General features: G+C 43.4%; 1 protein-coding gene across 1 annotated transcript in view; it reads left to right on the top strand.

The window, feature by feature from the left end:
• SLC7A14 (solute carrier family 7 member 14) overlaps positions 1-17,534 on the top strand; it is a 133,212-nt gene extending 115,678 nt beyond the window's left edge. The window contains exons 7-8 of the mRNA XM_004383461.1: positions 1,872-2,749; positions 16,940-17,534. Coding sequence (XP_004383518.1) covers positions 1,872-2,749; positions 16,940-17,262 — 1,201 coding nt within the window. The 3' untranslated portion in view covers positions 17,263-17,534. The remainder of the gene's footprint in view (positions 1-1,871; positions 2,750-16,939) is intronic.
• Positions 17,535-19,175: the final 1,641 nt, after the last annotated feature.

The following is a 19,175-nucleotide window of genomic DNA, read 5'->3' as shown; positions in this document are numbered from 1 at the left end:
GTGAAATGAGCTCAGACCCTGAAAGAGCCCCTTGGTTTGACTCTGAGTCCCTCAATTCAGCACAAACTGCTATGTTCCCCAACTGCCCCTTCCCATCCTGTTTGACATTGTGAGCTCTTTTGTGAAGATGGTGGGTGCCAAATTGCTGCACTGGTGGCCTTGGGATGGAAGAGCCCACCCCAGGGATTTCTTAGGCCTGCCCTTACATTGGGTGGTAACTGCATCAATAAGACAGGGGCTAAGACTCTCTGAACAAAACCTTATAATAGCAGCAACAATGTTGTTCTCGTCAGTTGCCAGTTGAGTCAGCTCAGACTCATGGCAACCTCATACACAACAGAACAAAACATTGCCCGATCCTGTGCCATCTTCATGATCATTGATACCATTTACTGAACATTTATGTCTGTGGGATGCTTTGTATACAGAATCCCACTTACTCCTTATGATAACTCTGTTTTGCAGATGAGTAAACTAGGACTCAGAGAGGTGGAAACACTTGCCTCAAGTTCTCCAGAACTGTCTGACTCCAAAGATTAAACTTTTAACCATGTCAATATGTTAACAGTTCCAGCCCCTAAAAATGACTCTGAAATCATTTTAACCATGTCAGTGTATTAACAATTCCAGCCCCCTACATTAGCCATGAAGTGATCTATCTGCCAACAGTAGGTACAAAGGGGATGTGGCCCTGTCTCTTGGTTCCCAGTCCCCACTGTGTGAGAGGCTTGCAGGAAAGGCCTTCTTTAAGTACACAAAGCAAGAAGTATACCAGGGAGGCCAAGGGGTCCTTAAGGGTGCAGAGAGAGCCAGCTCGGGGACTTTATCAATGAGGCAGTCATCTTCTGCTCCATTTCCTCTTCCCCAATTGTTATTTCCCACACACCCTGAAGTCATCACCAGGTCAGAGCTGTTGTGTTTGGGAAGATGGACAGATCAAGAAGAGGACGAGGGTGGGGGAGGTATGACAATTTCACAAATCCAAAAGGTTTTTCTGCTGTCAAAGAAAATAAAGAGAAAAGATCCTTGTGCTCCAAGCAGAGTTTATAGCCTTGGGTGAATCATGAAAATAAGAGAGGAACAGAAAAGGAGAAAGAGAGGAAGACCAGGAGGAGAGAGAGAAGGGGAGGCGAGCCTACTTGAGGCCTACTGAAACTGCTAAAAATGTGCCTGCCATTTAATCACCCATGTTGGTTTTTTCTTCTTCAGTTGGTAACTAGCTGGACTTGAGCTTGCCTCTGTAAAAGCATGTTCTTAATGACTGTGCTATTTTGCCAACTAAATCCCTATACTTTTGCTGTACAGCAGTGATTCTTGGGCTTTAGAAGGCATCAGAATCCCCTGGAGGTCTTTTAAAACATAGTATTCTAGGTCCCACCCCCAGAGATCCTGATGTAGTAGACCTGGGGTAAAACCTGAGGATCCATAGTTCTAACAAGTTCTCCTGGAAGCTGCTGATGCTGCTGAGCCTTGGACCCCATACTTTGGATAACACATGTCCAGAGAACCCCCAAGCAGGTGTATGACTTCCTGGGACCATCACTTCTTCATGGCAAACCCTGGGCTTCAATTTAGATCTCTAACATTCCTTCTAGATTCAATCAATCCTTCACATCACATATTGAAGTAGGAACTTCAATAAAGAAGTCTGCCTCAAAACTAAGAAATTAAAGTAAATTCTTTTTGAATTATCTTGTTCTTCCAGGAACCAAATTCTGGGATAGGAGAACAACTGTATATATTTAATGTAGTGACTTGAGAAGTAATTTGGAGGAGGAGGACTTCAAGTTAAGCCATACTGGAATCAATCACCATCTGTAACCATCACAATGTGCAGCCACCATTAACTCTCTTCTTGCACCTCTCTCCAGGTTCCTGGCTCATGTAAGCTCCTACACAGAGACGCCAGTGGTGGCCTGCATTGTGTCGGGGTTCCTGGCAGCTCTCCTTTCGCTGTTGGTCAGCCTGAGGGACTTGATAGAGATGATGTCCATCGGCACACTACTTGCCTACACCTTGGTCTCTGTGTGCGTCTTGCTCCTTCGATACCAACCAGAGAGTAACATTGATGGTTTTGTAAAGTTCTTGTCTGAGGAGCACACAAAGAAGAAGGAGGGCATTCTGGCTGACTGTGAGAAGGAAGTTTGTTCTCCTGTGAGTGAAGGGGAAGAGTTTTCCGGTCCAGCCACCAACACATGTGGGGCCAAGAACTTACCATCCTTGGGAGATAATGAGATGCTCATAGGGAAATCAGACAAGTCAGCCTACAATGTCAACCACCCTAACTATGGCACTGTGGACATAACTACAGGCATAGAAGCTGATGAATCTGAAAACATTTATCTCATCAAACTGAAGAAACTGATTGGTCCCCGTTACTACACCATGAGGATCCGGCTGGGCCTTCCAGGCAAAATGGACCGACCCACAGCAGCCACGGGGCACACAGTGACCATCTGTGTGCTCCTGCTCTTCATCCTCATGTTCATCTTCTGCTCCTTTATCATCTTCGGTTCCGACTATATCTCAGAGCATAGCTGGTGGGCCATCCTTCTGGTTGTTCTGATGGTGCTGCTGATTAGCGCCCTGGTGTTTGTGATCCTGCAGCAGCCAGAGAACCCCAAGAAGCTGCCCTACATGGCCCCTTGCCTCCCCTTTGTGCCTGCCTTTGCCATGCTGGTGAACATCTATCTCATGCTAAAGCTCTCCACCATCACCTGGATCCGGTTTGCGGTCTGGTGCTTTGTAGGTAAGCAACTTCTTTTGAAATATTGAGAGTTCCCTTTCAAGGCCTTGAACAGGCTGATCCCAAAATTACCTCCTAGCTGGACTAGGCACCTCCATCCTAAAATATAACTGGCTGGTTCTATGGACCCTTGCTTTCTACATTAGAATCTATAAAGCCAGTTGTCCCCTTTCTGCCTGTTATGGTCTTGGTTATTGGCTCTGGAAGAATTATGCTGATCAATCTATCACTTCAATCAGTACTATTACTGGAAGCTCTTCATATATTAAGATAACTAGTATCAGAAAAAGTCCACTTAAAGTGAATCCACATAAAAGGGGGACAAAAATAGCATAGTAAAAGCAGGGGAGAAGGGGAAGGAGGTTGATTGGAACTCTAACTTAGAAACTAAAAATGTATTTGATCCTGCCCTTGACAAAATTAAGTTAAAATAGCAACCATGCTCTGATTTGTAAAATGAACAAAGTGTGAATAAAGTGTGGATTTTTTGGCATAATTTTTTCTGATGATATTGCATCATGGCACCATTTAACATTCCTTCCTTCATATTTGACTTATAAAATATTCAAGAGTTTTTCAATTTTCGCCAAGATCCTTTCTTCATCTTTTGATATTTCAATCATTCTCTTGTGAAGTTCCCATCATCTCATAATCCTTATTGATCTTCTCTGCTTCTGTTAATAATTGATGTGACTCTATCAGATCCCCAATTGTCCACAGCTTTGGGTGTGAATTCGAACTGTTCTCCAACATCTCTTTCATTGACTTCAAGAAGTCCTGTACCTTTTCCAATATTTCCAATTTTACACTGTGGCCAATTTATATTGTATTTGCATTATATGTTTATCATGTCTGACAATTACTGATGTTTATGAGATGGCCAGGGGTTGCAGCTTGTGATAACTTGGGAAGAATGTTTAGGGGAAGACTAATTTTAAAATTCCTTAATCACTGTTTTTATGCTCCCCATACAACTTATGGGGCAGTTCTACTCTGTCCTATAGGGTCGCTATGAGTTGGAATCAACTTGACAGCAACAGGTTTGGTTTTGGTATATAACTTGGTAAACTTGATAACAAATTCTTAGCTAATGAGGACCCTAGGTGGTTTGAGGAATAGGAAAGTAATATAATAAATAGTCCCTGCCTTTAGGAGAGGCAAGACAAATACACATGTATAAACTACGCTGTAAAGGCATTATAGAGACTTATTGTTTAGTAGCCCATCCACTCCTTGAGGTCAGGGATATGGGTGTGCCTGGAACATAGTATGTGCTCAATAAATACTTGCCAAATGACTATTAAGTTCCCTTCAAAGGAGAAAAAAGAAATTTTCAGGCAGAATAGCCGAGGGGACTTTGAGGAGGTAGAAATCGAACTAGGGCTATAAGGTAAGGCATAGATAGAGAGAAGTAGGAAAAACCCTAGTGATCAAAGGAAAGGGCAGGTGTCTTCCAGTGGATTTCACACCTCTGAAGGCCATCTTGTGCCTTCCTGCAACCATGTTGTCCCAATTTTTCACTACTCTACACCTCAGCCTTTGTTATACTTTAGAGAGATTTCTTGAAAGGACTGCACTGACTTATCAAGGTTTTAAACATTTATATGATTTATTCATAATCTCTCTTCTCTGCTTAAGCATTATTCCACTAGAATATGTAGCTAACCACTGGAAAGATTCTACTATGGGTAGAAGTGACCAAAGCAGGTAGAAACATTTTAGTCAAATAAATGTTGTCACATAACATAGTTGTCAAACGAATGCAGGTATACACACAAATACACATAGGTTTTTTCTTTCATTCATAGACTAGTAAAGCTGGAAGGGGCCTTCAATATCATCTAAAAACCCATTACTGTCGAGTCAATTCCAACTCATAGCAACCCTATAAGACAACAGAAACGCCCCATAGGTTTTCCAAAGAGCAGCCGGTGGATTCAAACTGCCTACCTTTTGGTTAGTAGCCATAGCTCTTAACCACTGTGCCACCAGGGCTCCTCAATATCATCTAGTACAATGTTATCCATAGTGTGGTGCCCATCCCATTATTGATACGTGGGCTGCATTTAGAGAGTAAATGAATGAACTTTCACAACAGTTCCCATTTCACAGACGAGGAAACTGAGGTACGCAGAGGTTAAGTAACCTGCCCAAGATCACATAATTAGGGTATAGCAGAGCTAAGATTAGAACTCGGGGTCCGCTCTGCTAGAAACTTAATACACAAAAAGCTAAAGTTCAGGAGACATGGAGTACCACCTCCCTACTCCTCTCTCTAAATTTTACAGATGAGTAAACGGAAGCTCCAAAATGTTCAATACATGCTCAAGGTCAACAGGAAGTTAGTCACAGAGCTATCACTAGAATCCAGAATCCCTGTGTTCAGACCTGGCCCTTCTACTGCTCCACCAGGATGCCTCTGAGCAGACTTTCATATTTGATCAAAGTGTTTGATAAGAAGTTCCCGGGAAGTAACACATAGCATCAGGCTGGCTTCACAGGTACACGACCTGCGCAGTCACACAGGGTCCCAGGCTTAGAAGGGCCCCAGGCTTAGTTTTACGTTCTGCTGTCAGTATCCTGAAATTCTTCATTTTTTAACAAACCAAAAAAACAGTCCCGTTGCCATTAAGTCAATTCCAACTCACAGGGACCCTATAAAAGAGTAGAACTTCCCCATAGGGTTTCCAAGGAGCCGCTGGAGGATTCAAACTGTTGACCTTTTGGTTAGCAGCCAAGCTCTTAACCTCTGTGTCACCAGGTCTCCAATTTTTTAACAAGAAGCCCCAAATTCTCATTTTCCACTGGTCCGTGCAATTTATGTAGCCTCTGTAGTTTCTGCAGCACCAGAGTCAGAAGTGGGGAGGTGGCAGGGGCCCTCATCTTTGGAGTCAAGCAGTTCCCAGGGTCAGGTCACAGTTCTGCCACCTCCTTGGCTTATGACCTTAAAACCAATTGCCATAGAGTCGATTCCAACTCATAGCAACCCCTTGTGTGTCAGAGTAGAACTGTGCTCCATAGAATTTGCGATGGCTGATTTCTCAGAAGTAGTCTCCGGCACTTTCTTCCCAAGTGCCTTGTGAGTGGACTCCAACTTCCACCTTTTTGGTTAGTAGTCGAGTGCTTAACCCTTTGCACCACCCAGGGTCCAGCCTTGAACTGGTTGCTGTTTGTGGCTTAAATAAGAAAATGTTGGAGAAATCAATATGAAATATTTACTTCCTGCCATTCTTTTGAAAATCTAGAGTGATCTCTTGATCCCCCAGTATGGACAGACTAGCTCTTACTTGCCAAAGAATGATGTGAACCTGCTGTGACTCAGGCTGCCCTCCCAGTTATCAGGCTGTGGGAAACTCCCTGCGAGTCTTTTGTAACCTTGCTGATAGCACAAATTCCAAACTCCCCTCCAGAAACTGCCACTCACTGGCACAGGAGGTGCCACCCTGCAGCCCTGGGCTATTCAGAGCAGAAGACACAGGAGCCTGCAATTCAGCAAGCACCTGGGTCAGTTCAATGTGCAATCCCCACCAATAACTGCCCTGACAGGGAACACAACAGAGAGTCCGGGACGGAGCGGGAGAAAAGTGCATAGCAGAACTCAAATTCATGTGAAAAGACCAGACTTAATGGTCTGACAGACACTAGAGGAACTCGCAAAACTATGGCCCCCGGACACTCTGTTAACCCAGAACTGAAACCATTCCCAAAGCCAACTCTTCAGACGAGGATCAGACATGACTATAAAACATAAAAGAATATACGTGAGGAGTGTGCTTCTTAGTTCAATCAGATACATGAGACCAAATGGGCAGCTCCTGTCTGGAGGCAGGATGAGAAGGTAGGAAGGGACAGGAACTGGTCGAATGGACACAGGGAACCCGGGGTGGGAAAAGGAGTGTGCTGTCACATTGTGGGGATTTTAACTAATGTCACAAAACAGTATGTGTATAAATTTTTTGTATGAGAAATTAACCTGAGCTGTAAACTTTCACCTAAAGCACTATATTAAAAAAAAACAAAAACTGTGCAGCCCCCAAACCACATTTGGGAAGGGTGGCTAGAATGTCTGGCAGCTGCTGATAAACTGCTTTGATATCCTGATCTGTGCAAGCTGGCAAAGAGTACATTTCACCCCAAAGCCCAGATTCTCAACTCTGGCTACACATTAGAATCACCAGGGCTGCTTTTGAAACATAAAATGCCCAGGCCCCAGAAAATCAGAGATTTCCTGAGTCAACTGGTCTGGTGTGGCAAGGCATTGGGTATTCTTGAAAACTTTGCTGCCTAGGTAATTTTAATGTGCAACCAGGCTTACAATGATTTAGATCAGTGGTTCTCAAAGTGATTCCCAGACTAGCAGCATCAGTATCACCCAGGAAGTATTAGAAATGCAATTTTTAGATCCCATTGTGGAGCTACCAAATCAGTCTCTGGTAGCAATTTAGGTTTTAACAAGCCCTCCAGATTATTCTGATGTATAACTGCTCCACACTAATTTAGAGAGAAGAATAAGAAGAGATTAACATACAGGGCTGTTATTGTTGTTAGGTGCCATCCAGTCGGTTCCAACTCACAGCCACCCTATGAACAACCAGGGACCGATTAACCAGTAAGCAAGGTACACTTAGGCTTACAGAAAGCAAGGTACACACAGGCTGAATTGTATTTATTTACTAATCTGTAGTGGACAGTTGCACATGAGTTTCACTACATCTTTGGAATGCTTTTCTTTAGAATAGGCCCAAATATGGATCTCTTCCAGTCGGTTGCTAAAACCAAAAGGTCGGCAGTTTGAATCCACCAGACGCTCCTTGGAAACCCTATGAGGCAGTTCTGCTCTGTCCTGTAGGTTCTCTGTGAGTCAGAATTGACTCGATGGCAATGGGTTTGGTTTTTTGGCTTCCAGTCAGTTTGCCAGATAGTTGTTTTCCAAATTTCTTGGCATAGATGAGTGAGCGCTTCCAGCATCGTATGTGTTTGTTGAAACCTCTTCCGTCAGTTCCTGGAGGCTTGTTTTTCACCAACGACTTCAGTGCAGCTTGGACTTCTTCCTTCGATACATTGGTTCTTGGTCATATGCTACCTCCTGAAATGGTTGAATGTCAACCAATTCTTTCTGACACAGTGACTGTGTATTCCTTCCATCTTCTTTCGTTGTTTGCCGTGTGGTTCAGTATTTTACTCATGAAATCCATCATCATTGCAACTAGAGGCTTGAATTTTTTTCTTCTGTTCTTTCAGCTTGAGAAATGCTGAGCGTGTTCTTCCCTTCTGCTTTTCTAACTCCACGTTTTTGCACATTTCTTTATAATATCTTACTTTGTCTTCTTTAGCTGCCCTTTGAAATCTTCTGTCCAGCTTTTATCTCATCATTTCTTCCATTCACTTTAGCTACTGTATGTCTAAGAGCAAGTTTCAGAGTCTCTTCTGATCTCCATTTTGGTCTTTTCTTTCTTTCTTGTCTTTTTAATGACCTTTTGCTTTCTTCATGTATGGTATCCATGATGTCATCCCACAACTCGTCTGGTCTTCTGTCATTAGTGTTCAGTGCATCAAATCTGTTCTTGAGATGGTCTCTAAATTCAGGTGGGATATACTCAGTGTCATACTTTGGCTCTTATGGACTTGTTTAGTTTTATTTGGCTGCAACTTGAACTTGCATATGAGCAGTTGAAGGTCTGTTTTGCAGTTGGCCCCTAGCCTTGCTCTTACTGATGATGTTGAGCTTCTCCATAGTCTCTTTCCACAGATGTAGTTGATTTGATTCCCGTGTATTCCATCCAGCACGGTACACATGTGTAGTCAATGTTTATGTTGTTGAAAAACGGTATTTCCAATGAATAGGTCATTGGTATTGCAAAATTCTATCATGTGACATCTGGCGTCATGTCTATCACCAAGGCCATATTTTCCAACTACCAATCCTTCTTTGTTTCTGACTTTTGCATTCCAATGATCAGTAATTATCAATGCATCTTGATTGCATGTTTGATCAATTTTGACTTCAGAAGTTGGTAAAAATCTTCAGTTTCTTCATCTTTGGTGTTAGTGGTTGGTGCATAAATTTGAATAATATTCATATTAACTGGTTTTCCTTGTAGGCGTATGGATATTATCCTATCACTGACAGCATTGTACTTCAGGATAGATCTTGAAATGTTCTTTTTGACAATAAATGTGATGCTGTTCCTCTTCAATTTGTCATTCCTGGCACAGCAGACCATATGATTGCCTGATTCAAAATGGCCAATACTAGTCCATTCAGCTCACTAATGCCTAAGATTTCAATTTTTTTGTGTTCCATTTCATTTTTAATGACTTCCAATGTTCCTAGATTTATACTTCGCACATTCCACATTCCAATTATTAATGGATGTTTGCAGTTGTTTCTTTCTTTTTGAGTTGTGCCACATCAGCAAATGAAGGTCCCAAAAGGTTGACTCCATCCACTTTATTAAGATCGACTCTACTTTGAGGAGGCAGCTCTTCCCCAGTTGTATTTTGAGCAACTTCCAACCCGAGGGGCTCATCTTCCAGCCCTATATCAGACAATGTTCTACTGCTATTCATAAGGTTTTCAATGGCCAATTTTTTTTAGAAGTAGATCACCAGGTCCTTCTTCCTAGTCTGTCTTAGTCTGGAAGCTCTGCTGAAACCTGTCCACCATGGGTGACCCTGCTGGTATTCAAAATACCAGTGGCATAGCTTCCAGCATCACAGCAACACGCAAGCCACCACAGTACAACAAACTGACAGATGAGTAGTTGGCAAGTGGGGCAGATTATTTAATTATTAAACTCCCTGTTTTTCAAAAATAAATTTTTGCATAAATATATCCATCCCACAACTCCAAACTGACTTATAAAATTTTTAATGATCTTATGGAATAAATAGAATGGATATCTCACCTCTACACTCCTGGGGATTCCAACCCACCAGTGGCCTCTCGGGAGAAAAGACCTGGAGATATGCTTCTGTAAAGATTACAGCCTAGGAAACCTTATGAAGCAGTTCTACTCTGTAATACATGGGGTTGTCATGAGTCAGAATCAACTCAACCTCAATGGGTTTGGTGCTTTGGTTTTCTTAGTATTTGTAAAATCCATCCATGTTGTTGCTTGTAGTTTTAGTTTGTTCATCCTCATTGCTGTCTAGCATTTCACTGCGTTAATATTCCACAACAGATGTAACCATTCTATTGTCCATGGACATTTGGCCCATTTCCAGTTTGGGGCTATTATGAATAGAGCTGCTGGGAACATCACATACATATTTTTGGTGGACACATAGACACATTTCTGTTGGGTGTCTGTTGAGTTGTAAGTGGAATTGCTGGCTCAGATTACTGAATTTTTTAATACTTTTTTTAATAAGATTGACTTACATCCCATGGCCATTTTACCTCCCAAATAAAATAATGGTTCCCAACTCCATTTTACAGATGGGAAACTGAGGTATAAACTAAAGTGACTAGTGATTAGATCTCTTGCAGGGCCAGGGAGAGAACTTTCCCACCTTCCATCCTAAACCTGCTCTTCCTGGCCACACCATATTAAACAAACCTTATTGTTGTTATAACCAATAGGCTTATGGTGACATTAAAAATAATAATAATCAGCAACAGTTGGAGTTGATGGTGATTGCAGTGGGTGGGGAGGAACCTTCTCATTACCATCCAGTCTTCATTTCTGCATTGGCAAATGGCTGTTTTAGAAATTTGATCCCAGAGTAATAACAAAAAAGTGCCTCAGTTATCTGCAGCAGGCAGGGCTTCCTGCTGGAAAGCGCACTCCAGGAAGAGGCAGCTCCACCCCACTGAGGTCAGGGGCCAACTCTGCTCACCCCGAGCTTGGAGCTGCACACAGAGGACAGGAAACTCAGGGGGACCCTGGAGATTAGGGGCCTCTCTACAAACCGGGTTTGTGCCTGCGGATTGGAAATCTGCTCTTGCTCCTTCACAGGTTACCCAGTCTCTTTTCAGAGTTGAGTTTTTATTCTGGTTTACTCCCATAGGATCCAGACTCCCACCTCTCCCCATCCCTCTCACTTCTAGGTTTGGGGTCATTTGCTTAATTTTCGAGGAAGAGTGTATAGGTGTTTCATCAGCTGATGCTGAGGGCAGAAACAGGCTCGGCATTTCTGAACCTTCACTGGGGGCCCCTGGGTAGGTGGGAACTTTCCTAGGTTTAGAGGCCAGAGACGGGTGTCGGGTGTCATTTCAACCACCACTTTACTGCTCAATCCCTCAGTTCTCTGGGATGATGGATTAGAGTGTGCTTTTTTATAAAGGGCTTTACGATCACAAGGTGTTTTCTGACATAGAGAGCCCATTCAAGTGCTGAAGGCACGATTCTTCATCCTGTCCAGCCCAAACTGCTCATAGGCACAGTCTCCACCAGGGGACTTCTGTCAGGAAGAGAAGCCACTTCCCCTACCCCCACCCCACACCCACTCCCAACACACACACTTTGGAACATTTCCCTTACTGAAAACAGCCTTTCACAGGACTCACGGCCATTGCCTTTGACCAGAACTGGCGTTCAGCCATGTGCCCCATATAGTTACGTCTTGTTAAAACAGTGAAATACTTTTATGTCTGCTGCTAATGGGCCACTGCCCTGATCCCCCACTTCAAGTGTCCCCTGCTGCCTTGGCCACACCAGGCACCCCAAGCCCTAGTGTCCCCCCACCCCTCACCACTCCATCATGGCCCAGCAGGGGTCCTCTAATCCCTACTGCACACAAAAGCTGATTCTCTTCTGATTTTTAATATCACTCTGGCCGGTAATTAATCTCTTACAGATCTACGATATGTAACTACAAAGCAATGGAACTAAGTGTTTAGAGATCAGCAGAATTAAATATCCAAATAGAATAAATAATATCATTTATTAATTAGCCGTCTTATTTTTGAGGTTTGGTTCCGAATGACTTTCAGCTTATGCCAAAATCAAACCCACTGTTAAAAGGTAAAACTTGGCCAACTCTAAGGGTTGATAAAAGAATATGATGTCAGTCCCAGTGACAATCTTAGATAACGACACCAAAAAAAACTGTTTCAAGCAGAAATAGCCTCAGTGGAATAAGCATATAGCCTCCTAGGGTGACTACTTGAGTTTTTTTTTTTTTTTTTTTCCCCACATGTGTAATAATTCAGGAAAATTTTAATACTGGCTGGATATTAGATGGCATTACGGAATTATTGCTAATTTTTAGATGTGATAATACTACATTACATTTTTTAAAGGAGTCTTCATTTAAGAGATTTGTTGTTGTTAGTTGTGGTCAAGTCAGTTCTGACTCATGGCAACCCCACTGTGCAGAGTCGAACTGGTCCATAGGGTTTTCAGTGGCTGATTTTTCAGAAGTAGATCTCCAGGCCTGTCTTCTGAGGTGCCTCTGGGTGGATTCAAACAGCCAACCTTTTGGCTGGTAGTTGAACGCTTAATCCTTCGTGCCACCCAGGGACTCCAATTGGATGGCACAAATGGTTAAGCTCTGGACTACTAACTGAAACATTGGTGGTTCAAACCTACCCAGAAATACACTGGAAGTAAGGCCCCGCTATCTGCTCCCAGGAAAAAGGTCACTGCCTTGAAAACCCTATGGAGCAGTTCTACGCTTCACACATGGGGTCACGATGAATCAGAATCAACTCGATGGGAACTAACAATAACAATAATTTTAGAGGTGCAGACTGAAATATTTACAGATGAAACAAGATGGAAGAGATTTGTTTCAAAATAATCTAAAAGGGCAGGGGAGTGGCTGCCGGGAGGAATCTCAGTGATGAGGATGTGGGGGTTCATTATACTGTTCTCTCCACTTTGGTGTATGTTCAAAAGTCAAGCATCAATGTTTTCAGTCTGTACCTCGTAGCTACCCGTCATAGATGAGAGAAGTAACAGAGACAGTGGCGCCCTGGATTAGGGCATGGAGAGACCTGGAAGTTTCTCTGTCCATCCACTATCTGTGTTGCCATGGACAATCCCTTATGTTTTTGGTGCTGAGTTTCCTTTCTGTGAAATGCGCATAATCATAACCTATGTACACCTGCACTCCTACCCAAACAGGCTAAGAGCAGCCTAAGCGAGATAACATTTGTATAACATTTTGAGTTCCTTGGAGAAAAGGTGCAACATAAATGACGCATTATTTTAGGACCTCGCCCCACAGACGTGTTGGGTGAAGCTTAGCTTAAATGGTTCAGGATTCCCAGAATCCCCACAGATTTTTCAGAAACTACCTCATGCTGAGTCCTCTCAGCCAACTGAAAAAAGGAGCAGAAACAAAACACCCTGCTTCTACACAGGAGGCTTTTAGCAGCTCTGTTTACTCCTCCAACACAAAGCCCTTGTTTATGTGTGACAGATGGTGGTACGTTTCTCCTCTCTCTCTTTCTCCCTTCATTTGTTTCACTCTGTTTCTTTGTCCCCCTCCATTTTTCCTTTTCTCCAATCCTCCTCTGAGCCACGCCACCTTTCCTGAATTGACTCAAGGGCCAGAAAGAATGCCAACACCGAAGAGAAGGCTTTTGCCAGAGCTGGCTATTTCTTCCATCAGGGTGCGTGCACACAATTGCTTCTTGGTTCACAATGCTCATATTTGAAATGTATTTTTGAAGACTGAATGACATACCTTTGAAACTGCAGGGGGCTCAGAGCAAATATGAAAAGGCCCATAAATATTTATGTGGCATGTTTCCATGGGTTGCTTCCCAAAGGAATCATAGTCAACATGCACACGTGTGTACATACACACACACACACACACACACATACACACACGTGTTCATTCCAAGCCTGGCCACTCCTAAGGAACAAATGTAGACCTAACCTCTTACTGAATATTTACTGCAATAAGCATAGTCTATAAACCAGCCAAGGAGCCCTAGAAGTGCAGTGGCTAAGTGCTCAGCTGCTAACTGAAAGGTCAGTGGTTCAAACCCACCACCTGCTCCGTGGAAGAAAGATGTGGTAGTCTGCTTCCATAAAGATTTAGAGCCTTGGAAACCCTTGGGGCAGTTCTACTCTGTCCTATAGGGTCACTATGCATTGGAATCAACTTGACGGCAATGAGTTCAGCTTTGGTTATAAACCAGCCTTTGGGGGAGGAGGGGAGTGGAGGTTTCCATCAGCAAGAGATTTTTCTCTCTCCATATGGAATGCTGGTTCTGCCATTCTGACCAGGGCAATCATAATATTTTTCAACTTCTGTTTCTTCTTCTGTAAAATGAAGGTAGTAGAATAGATGGATAATCTATAGTGTTTTCCTTCTCTAAACAGCTATGATTCTATGATCAATCACACCAAGGTTTTTGGAGCATTCTCATAACTGTAAACCTACTTGACACCCCAATACCTGATGGGGCCAAGGAAATTCTGTTAGGACAGATGTCACAGCAGAGCTTGACAATGACATGTGTGGTGACAGAGAGGAAAGTTAGGCACAAAGGGAGGGGAAAATATGGCATTGCATTCAATGGGGAAATAACTCATCTGTAAGTAGGATCAAGAAGAGGATCCAAAAAGAAAGAACTGGCATAATAGATTCCAGCAGGTTAGGGGTCAAGACTTGGCACCTACCTGGATGTCTAGGAGAAAAGATCACAAAAGAGAAAACTAGGCAAAATGAAGTGTGCGCCTGCAGATCGCCTTGTTGTTGTTAGGTGCCGTCGAGTCAGTTCCAACTCATAGCGAACCTGTGTACAGCAGAACGAAACACTGCCTGGTCCTGCGCCATCCGCACAATCATTGTTATGCTTCAGCCCACTGTTGCAGCCACTGTGTCAGTCCATCTCGTTGAGGGTCTTCCTCTTTTTAGCTGACCTTCTACTTTACCAAGCATGATGTCTTTCTCCAGGGACTAGTTCCTCTTGATAACATGTCCGAAGTATGTGAGATGAAGTGGTGCAGTGGTTAAGCATTTGGTTGCTAACCAAAAGGTTGGCTGTTTGAATCCACCAGCTCCTCCTTGGAAAACCTATGGAGCAGTTCTACCGTGTCCTATAGGGTCGCCATGAGTTGGAATCAAATGACAGCAATGGGCAGATCCCCTTGGTCACCTGAAATTCATTCTCAAGTCCCAAACACGCTTTGAACAGCAGCATTCTCCAACAACAGGTATTCTGGCCCTTTTAGAAAAGTCCTTGATTTGATGCCTCTCTCTACACAAGAATAATAACTACACCCACCCACAGCCAGTGGACACCTCCCCCTCCCAGAAAAGAAAGAGTAAACTCTCAAAAAGATGAAGTCGCCATTTGAGAAGTAATAGCTACAGCTGCAAATGATTAACTCTAGGATTTATTACCAATTAGAACTATAAATCTCTGCTTACTTTGGCTCCTGGAAAGTTGATTTCTCTTGGGAGGGGTGAGTCATTTGAGAAAACAAGGGAGAAATCCAAGCTTTAAAAGACACACTTCAAATTCAAAAGCAAGCAAGGTGTCTCAAGCACCAGAGCAGCAAAGCAGGCTGGATTTGTGGTTCTAAGCAAACAACCCAGCAGATGCCTTCAGGTGTAGCCAAGTCAGAGACTGATGCCACTCAGAAGAGAGTGTTAGGGACCTGGAAGAAGGTTATATAACTCACTGGACCTCAGTTGGTGGCCAGGTCATAGCATCACCCCAGGTGGTGGCAGAGCACATGAATAAGGTGCTTGACGCTTCTTATCTCAGGGGTTCTCAGCCTTGGCTGACCACTGGAATCTCCTGTGAAGCTTCCAAAATACACCTGTGCTTGGGTCTCACTGCAGACCAATTAAATCAGAATTATCAGGGATGAGGCTTGGGTATCAGGGTTGTTCAAAAACTCCCCCAGGTGATGCTCAACTGCAGCTAGGGTTGCGAACCACGACTTAACTCATTTCATTCTCACGACAACCCCATCAAAGGTACCGTAACTCTCATGACTTTACAGGGAGAAAACTGAAGCCCAGAGAGGGAAAGTGGTCCAGGGTTACACAGCTACTAGTGATAGAGGTGGGATTTGAACCCAGAGCTAACACTCTTAATCAACATGCTTTATCACCTCCCAAAGCCATACTTCTCAGCTTTCCAGGCACTGAAACTTTGTGGGCTCTTCAAGGTAGAAAATGAGGCTCCAAAACTATCTTTATATATTGTTTCAAAAAAACTAACAAATGAAACATTAACCCATAATACTGCTACATATTAACTACGGTGTCAAGTTTCTTTCCTTTGCTTGGAAGGACATCAACACATAAAAGTTGCATTGGTCTTTTCATGCTCATCAGGAGTTCTCATTCATTCGTTCAACAAACATTAATTAAGGCCCAGTTTTCTGCAGGGTTATTTAATAAATTGCAGAGACAGTCAGAAGAGTAGATCATCACAGGAAGATGAGCTAAGAGCCGTAAGGGAGGAATGCACTGGCCACTCTGTGAGCCCCCAGAAGAAAGCAGGCAGCTCTGAGTGGCAGTAATATAGTATATCTTCAGTCAGTGAAAAATGGCAAAGTAAATTATAAGATAACATACGCGTGTTGCTAAGTGGTGATACAAAAGATGGGGTCCCTAAATAAAGGCAGGGAATAATAAAATCTGTGATAATGCTAGTAATGCACTTGCTGATCCATAAATATTCAACCCAGGATAAAAAATGCAATGAGTCCCTGGGTGGTGCAAACAGTTAATGAACTTGGCTGCTAACCGAAAAGCTGGCAGTTTCAAGTCCACCCAGAAGTGCCTTGGAAGAAAGGCCTGGTGATCTACTTCTGAAAAATCAGCCATTGGACACCCTCTGGAGCACAGTTCTACTCTGACACACATGGGATCACGATGAGTCAGAGTTGACTGTACAACAACTGGTTAAAAAATGCAAATTCCAGGCTGTCACTACATGAATATAGTGAACTGGATATTGACCTAGAGAGTGAATATCCTGTCTAAAGAGTCATCTACTCTCACCTCCACCCAATCATTGTGATGTAGGAATGTGGGTGCCATGTTGTCACTTTCTGACCTTTTAGGGAAAGCTGGAAATATGGATTGTTTAGTACAAGATCTCCCCACTTTTAAATGGCATCGAAGTAGAGTCTTTTCAAAACACTGTGTAGACCAAAGAAAGCACATCCACACCATCTCTGGTTTCACCATTGACAGTGATCTCCCTGCTAGGCCCAAGGGTCCCAAAGCACCTGCTCATCCACCTGTGCCCTTCCTCCCCTGCAGGTATGCTCATTTACTTTGGATACGGCATCTGGAACAGCACCCTGGAAATCAGCGCACGAGAGGAGGCCCTGCACCAAAGCAGGTACCAACGCTACGACGTGGACGACCCCTTCTCGGTGGAGGAGGGTTTCTCCTACGCCACAGAAGGCGAGAGCCAGGAGGACTGGGGCAGGCCCGCTGAAGACAAAGGCTTCTATTACCAACAGATGTCAGATGCAAAGGCAAACAGCCGGACAAGTAGCAAAGTGAAGAGCAAAAGCAAACACAAACAGAACTCCGAGGCCCTGATTGCAAACGATGAGTTAGATTACTCTCCAGAGTAGGAGCAAACACACAAGAGGGTAGAGGTGATGATGATTTATTTTCAGTAATTTAATCTGTGGGCTAGAATGTGAGAACATATTTGGCTCTCATTTCACAAACCCAGCCTCCCCCAAAGTCAGTCCCCTGTCATAGCCTGTCATTTGCTACTTTTGCTCTTCAGGATAGTTGGGTGGAAGGGTTTACCCTGGGTTCCATAATTGGTTCCCTCATGAAAAGCTAAACAAGAGGCTACAAGAATTCTATCTTAGGTGCAACCATCAGAGGTGATGGTAGCAAATGTGTCCTAGGGCTTTGCTTCACTGGTTAGATCTTTCTGCTTCTTATGGAGACCCCAAGAAGCAAGGAGCAGACATCCCGGGCCGCACTGAGGCTGCAGCTCCTCTGGGAGATATGCCAAGGGAGGTCGGGGTGTGCGCAGGCAGCACCTCAACCACCTGAGACCACAGGGGCAAAGCTCTGTTCCCAGCATGTTGGTCTGAGGGCGGCTCCCCTGGGCCAGGGTGGCCAGGCGGGAGTTGGCACTTCCTCAGCAAGCAACATTTTGTTCTGAAATCTCACAAAAAACAAACTCACGGAGAAGACACATGATTCCCTTCATTCATCAAGGTGTCACTGTCTCCAAACCAGAAGTGAGGGTCCAGCAGATGTCAGGGTCTCTGAGACCATTTCCCCAAAGGTTTCAGATTACTGAAAATTACTCATGCAAACCCAATAATATGGTCAAAAGCACCATCAAAGCTCAACTTCAATGCCCAGAAAAAATTAAATGGTCATCTCTTACAGGGAAGGCCAGCAGGGCACTGGCAGAAATTACCTCTCTGTCATGCCTTCTCTTATACCAGACTCTAAGCTCCTGCTGATATGATGAAAGAGGGCAAAGGTGGAACATGATTTCATGGCACTAATATGCCTTGAAGAAGTAGGCTGTTGTTTTATAATCAGATAAAAAACCTCTGCAAGGAGAAGTGCCCCAGCCACTGAGATCACATTGCAAATTCTATTTCATATTTCTAAAATTATAAATTCTGGAGTTTTTTAGGATATGTTAGCACTTCATTAGTGGGTGTCACTCTGAAAACAAAAAAGTTGAAGCCCAGCTGCTTAGGTAATTGCATTCTGTGAGATTGCATTTCACTTTTGAACATCAGTTCTCTGGGGTAGCTCGGAGCAGTTCACTGAAGCCCAGACAATGTCTACCTGGGAAGGGCTAACTTTGGACCATAAGAGGGGCTCTTAAACAAAGAAATTTTCTCAGAAACAGGTAGATGACAGAAAAAACACGTTGTCTATACATTCTACCCTTGCTTTACAGGGATTCCCATCACTACAGTGAGGTGTGTATGCAGGTATGTGAAGGCACAATTTAGATCAAGCTGAACTCTGTGAGAATGTCCTGAAAAGGGGGCAAAATAATAAATTTGTTGTGTTATCTCTTCTAGATCTATAGTTATGCCAAGAGTTTTCTGGAACACATCAACTAGTGTTTAAGTCCATTCTTCTTAAAGGCTGAGGTTTGTGCCATCTTGGCCTCCTTTAGGATTATGGAGAGGAGGCAAAAGTCCAGTCTTTCAGTCAATGAACACTGGTTGAGAATCTATCAAGTGCTGAGTGATGGGAATAAAAAGGTGTGTAGCATCTGCCCTTGAGGGCTCCCAGTCTAGGAGACGAGCAGCACTGGAGTATGATAAATATAGATTAAACAACCAAGCTTGACAAGTCCTCACAGCTAATACACTGGGGTTTAACATAATCTAAAATCATCCACTGAAACTTGTTTTTTAAAATATGTTTTTAAATAAGCTATATATCACACCCATAGCCAATGTATACCATTAACTTCAAATAGCTACTATTTTATAGACCTTCTTTTTTTATTCTTCTATACTAATTGTTTGGAGTTCCTGGGTGGTGC

The sequence above is a fragment of the Trichechus manatus genome, unplaced genomic scaffold (genome assembly GCF_000243295.1).
Source record: "Trichechus manatus latirostris isolate Lorelei unplaced genomic scaffold, TriManLat1.0 scaffold00110, whole genome shotgun sequence".
Lineage (NCBI taxonomy): Eukaryota > Metazoa > Chordata > Mammalia > Sirenia > Trichechidae > Trichechus > Trichechus manatus.
The sequence above is the reverse complement of the archived record's forward strand: the minus strand, read 5'-3'. Positions and strand labels throughout refer to the sequence as shown.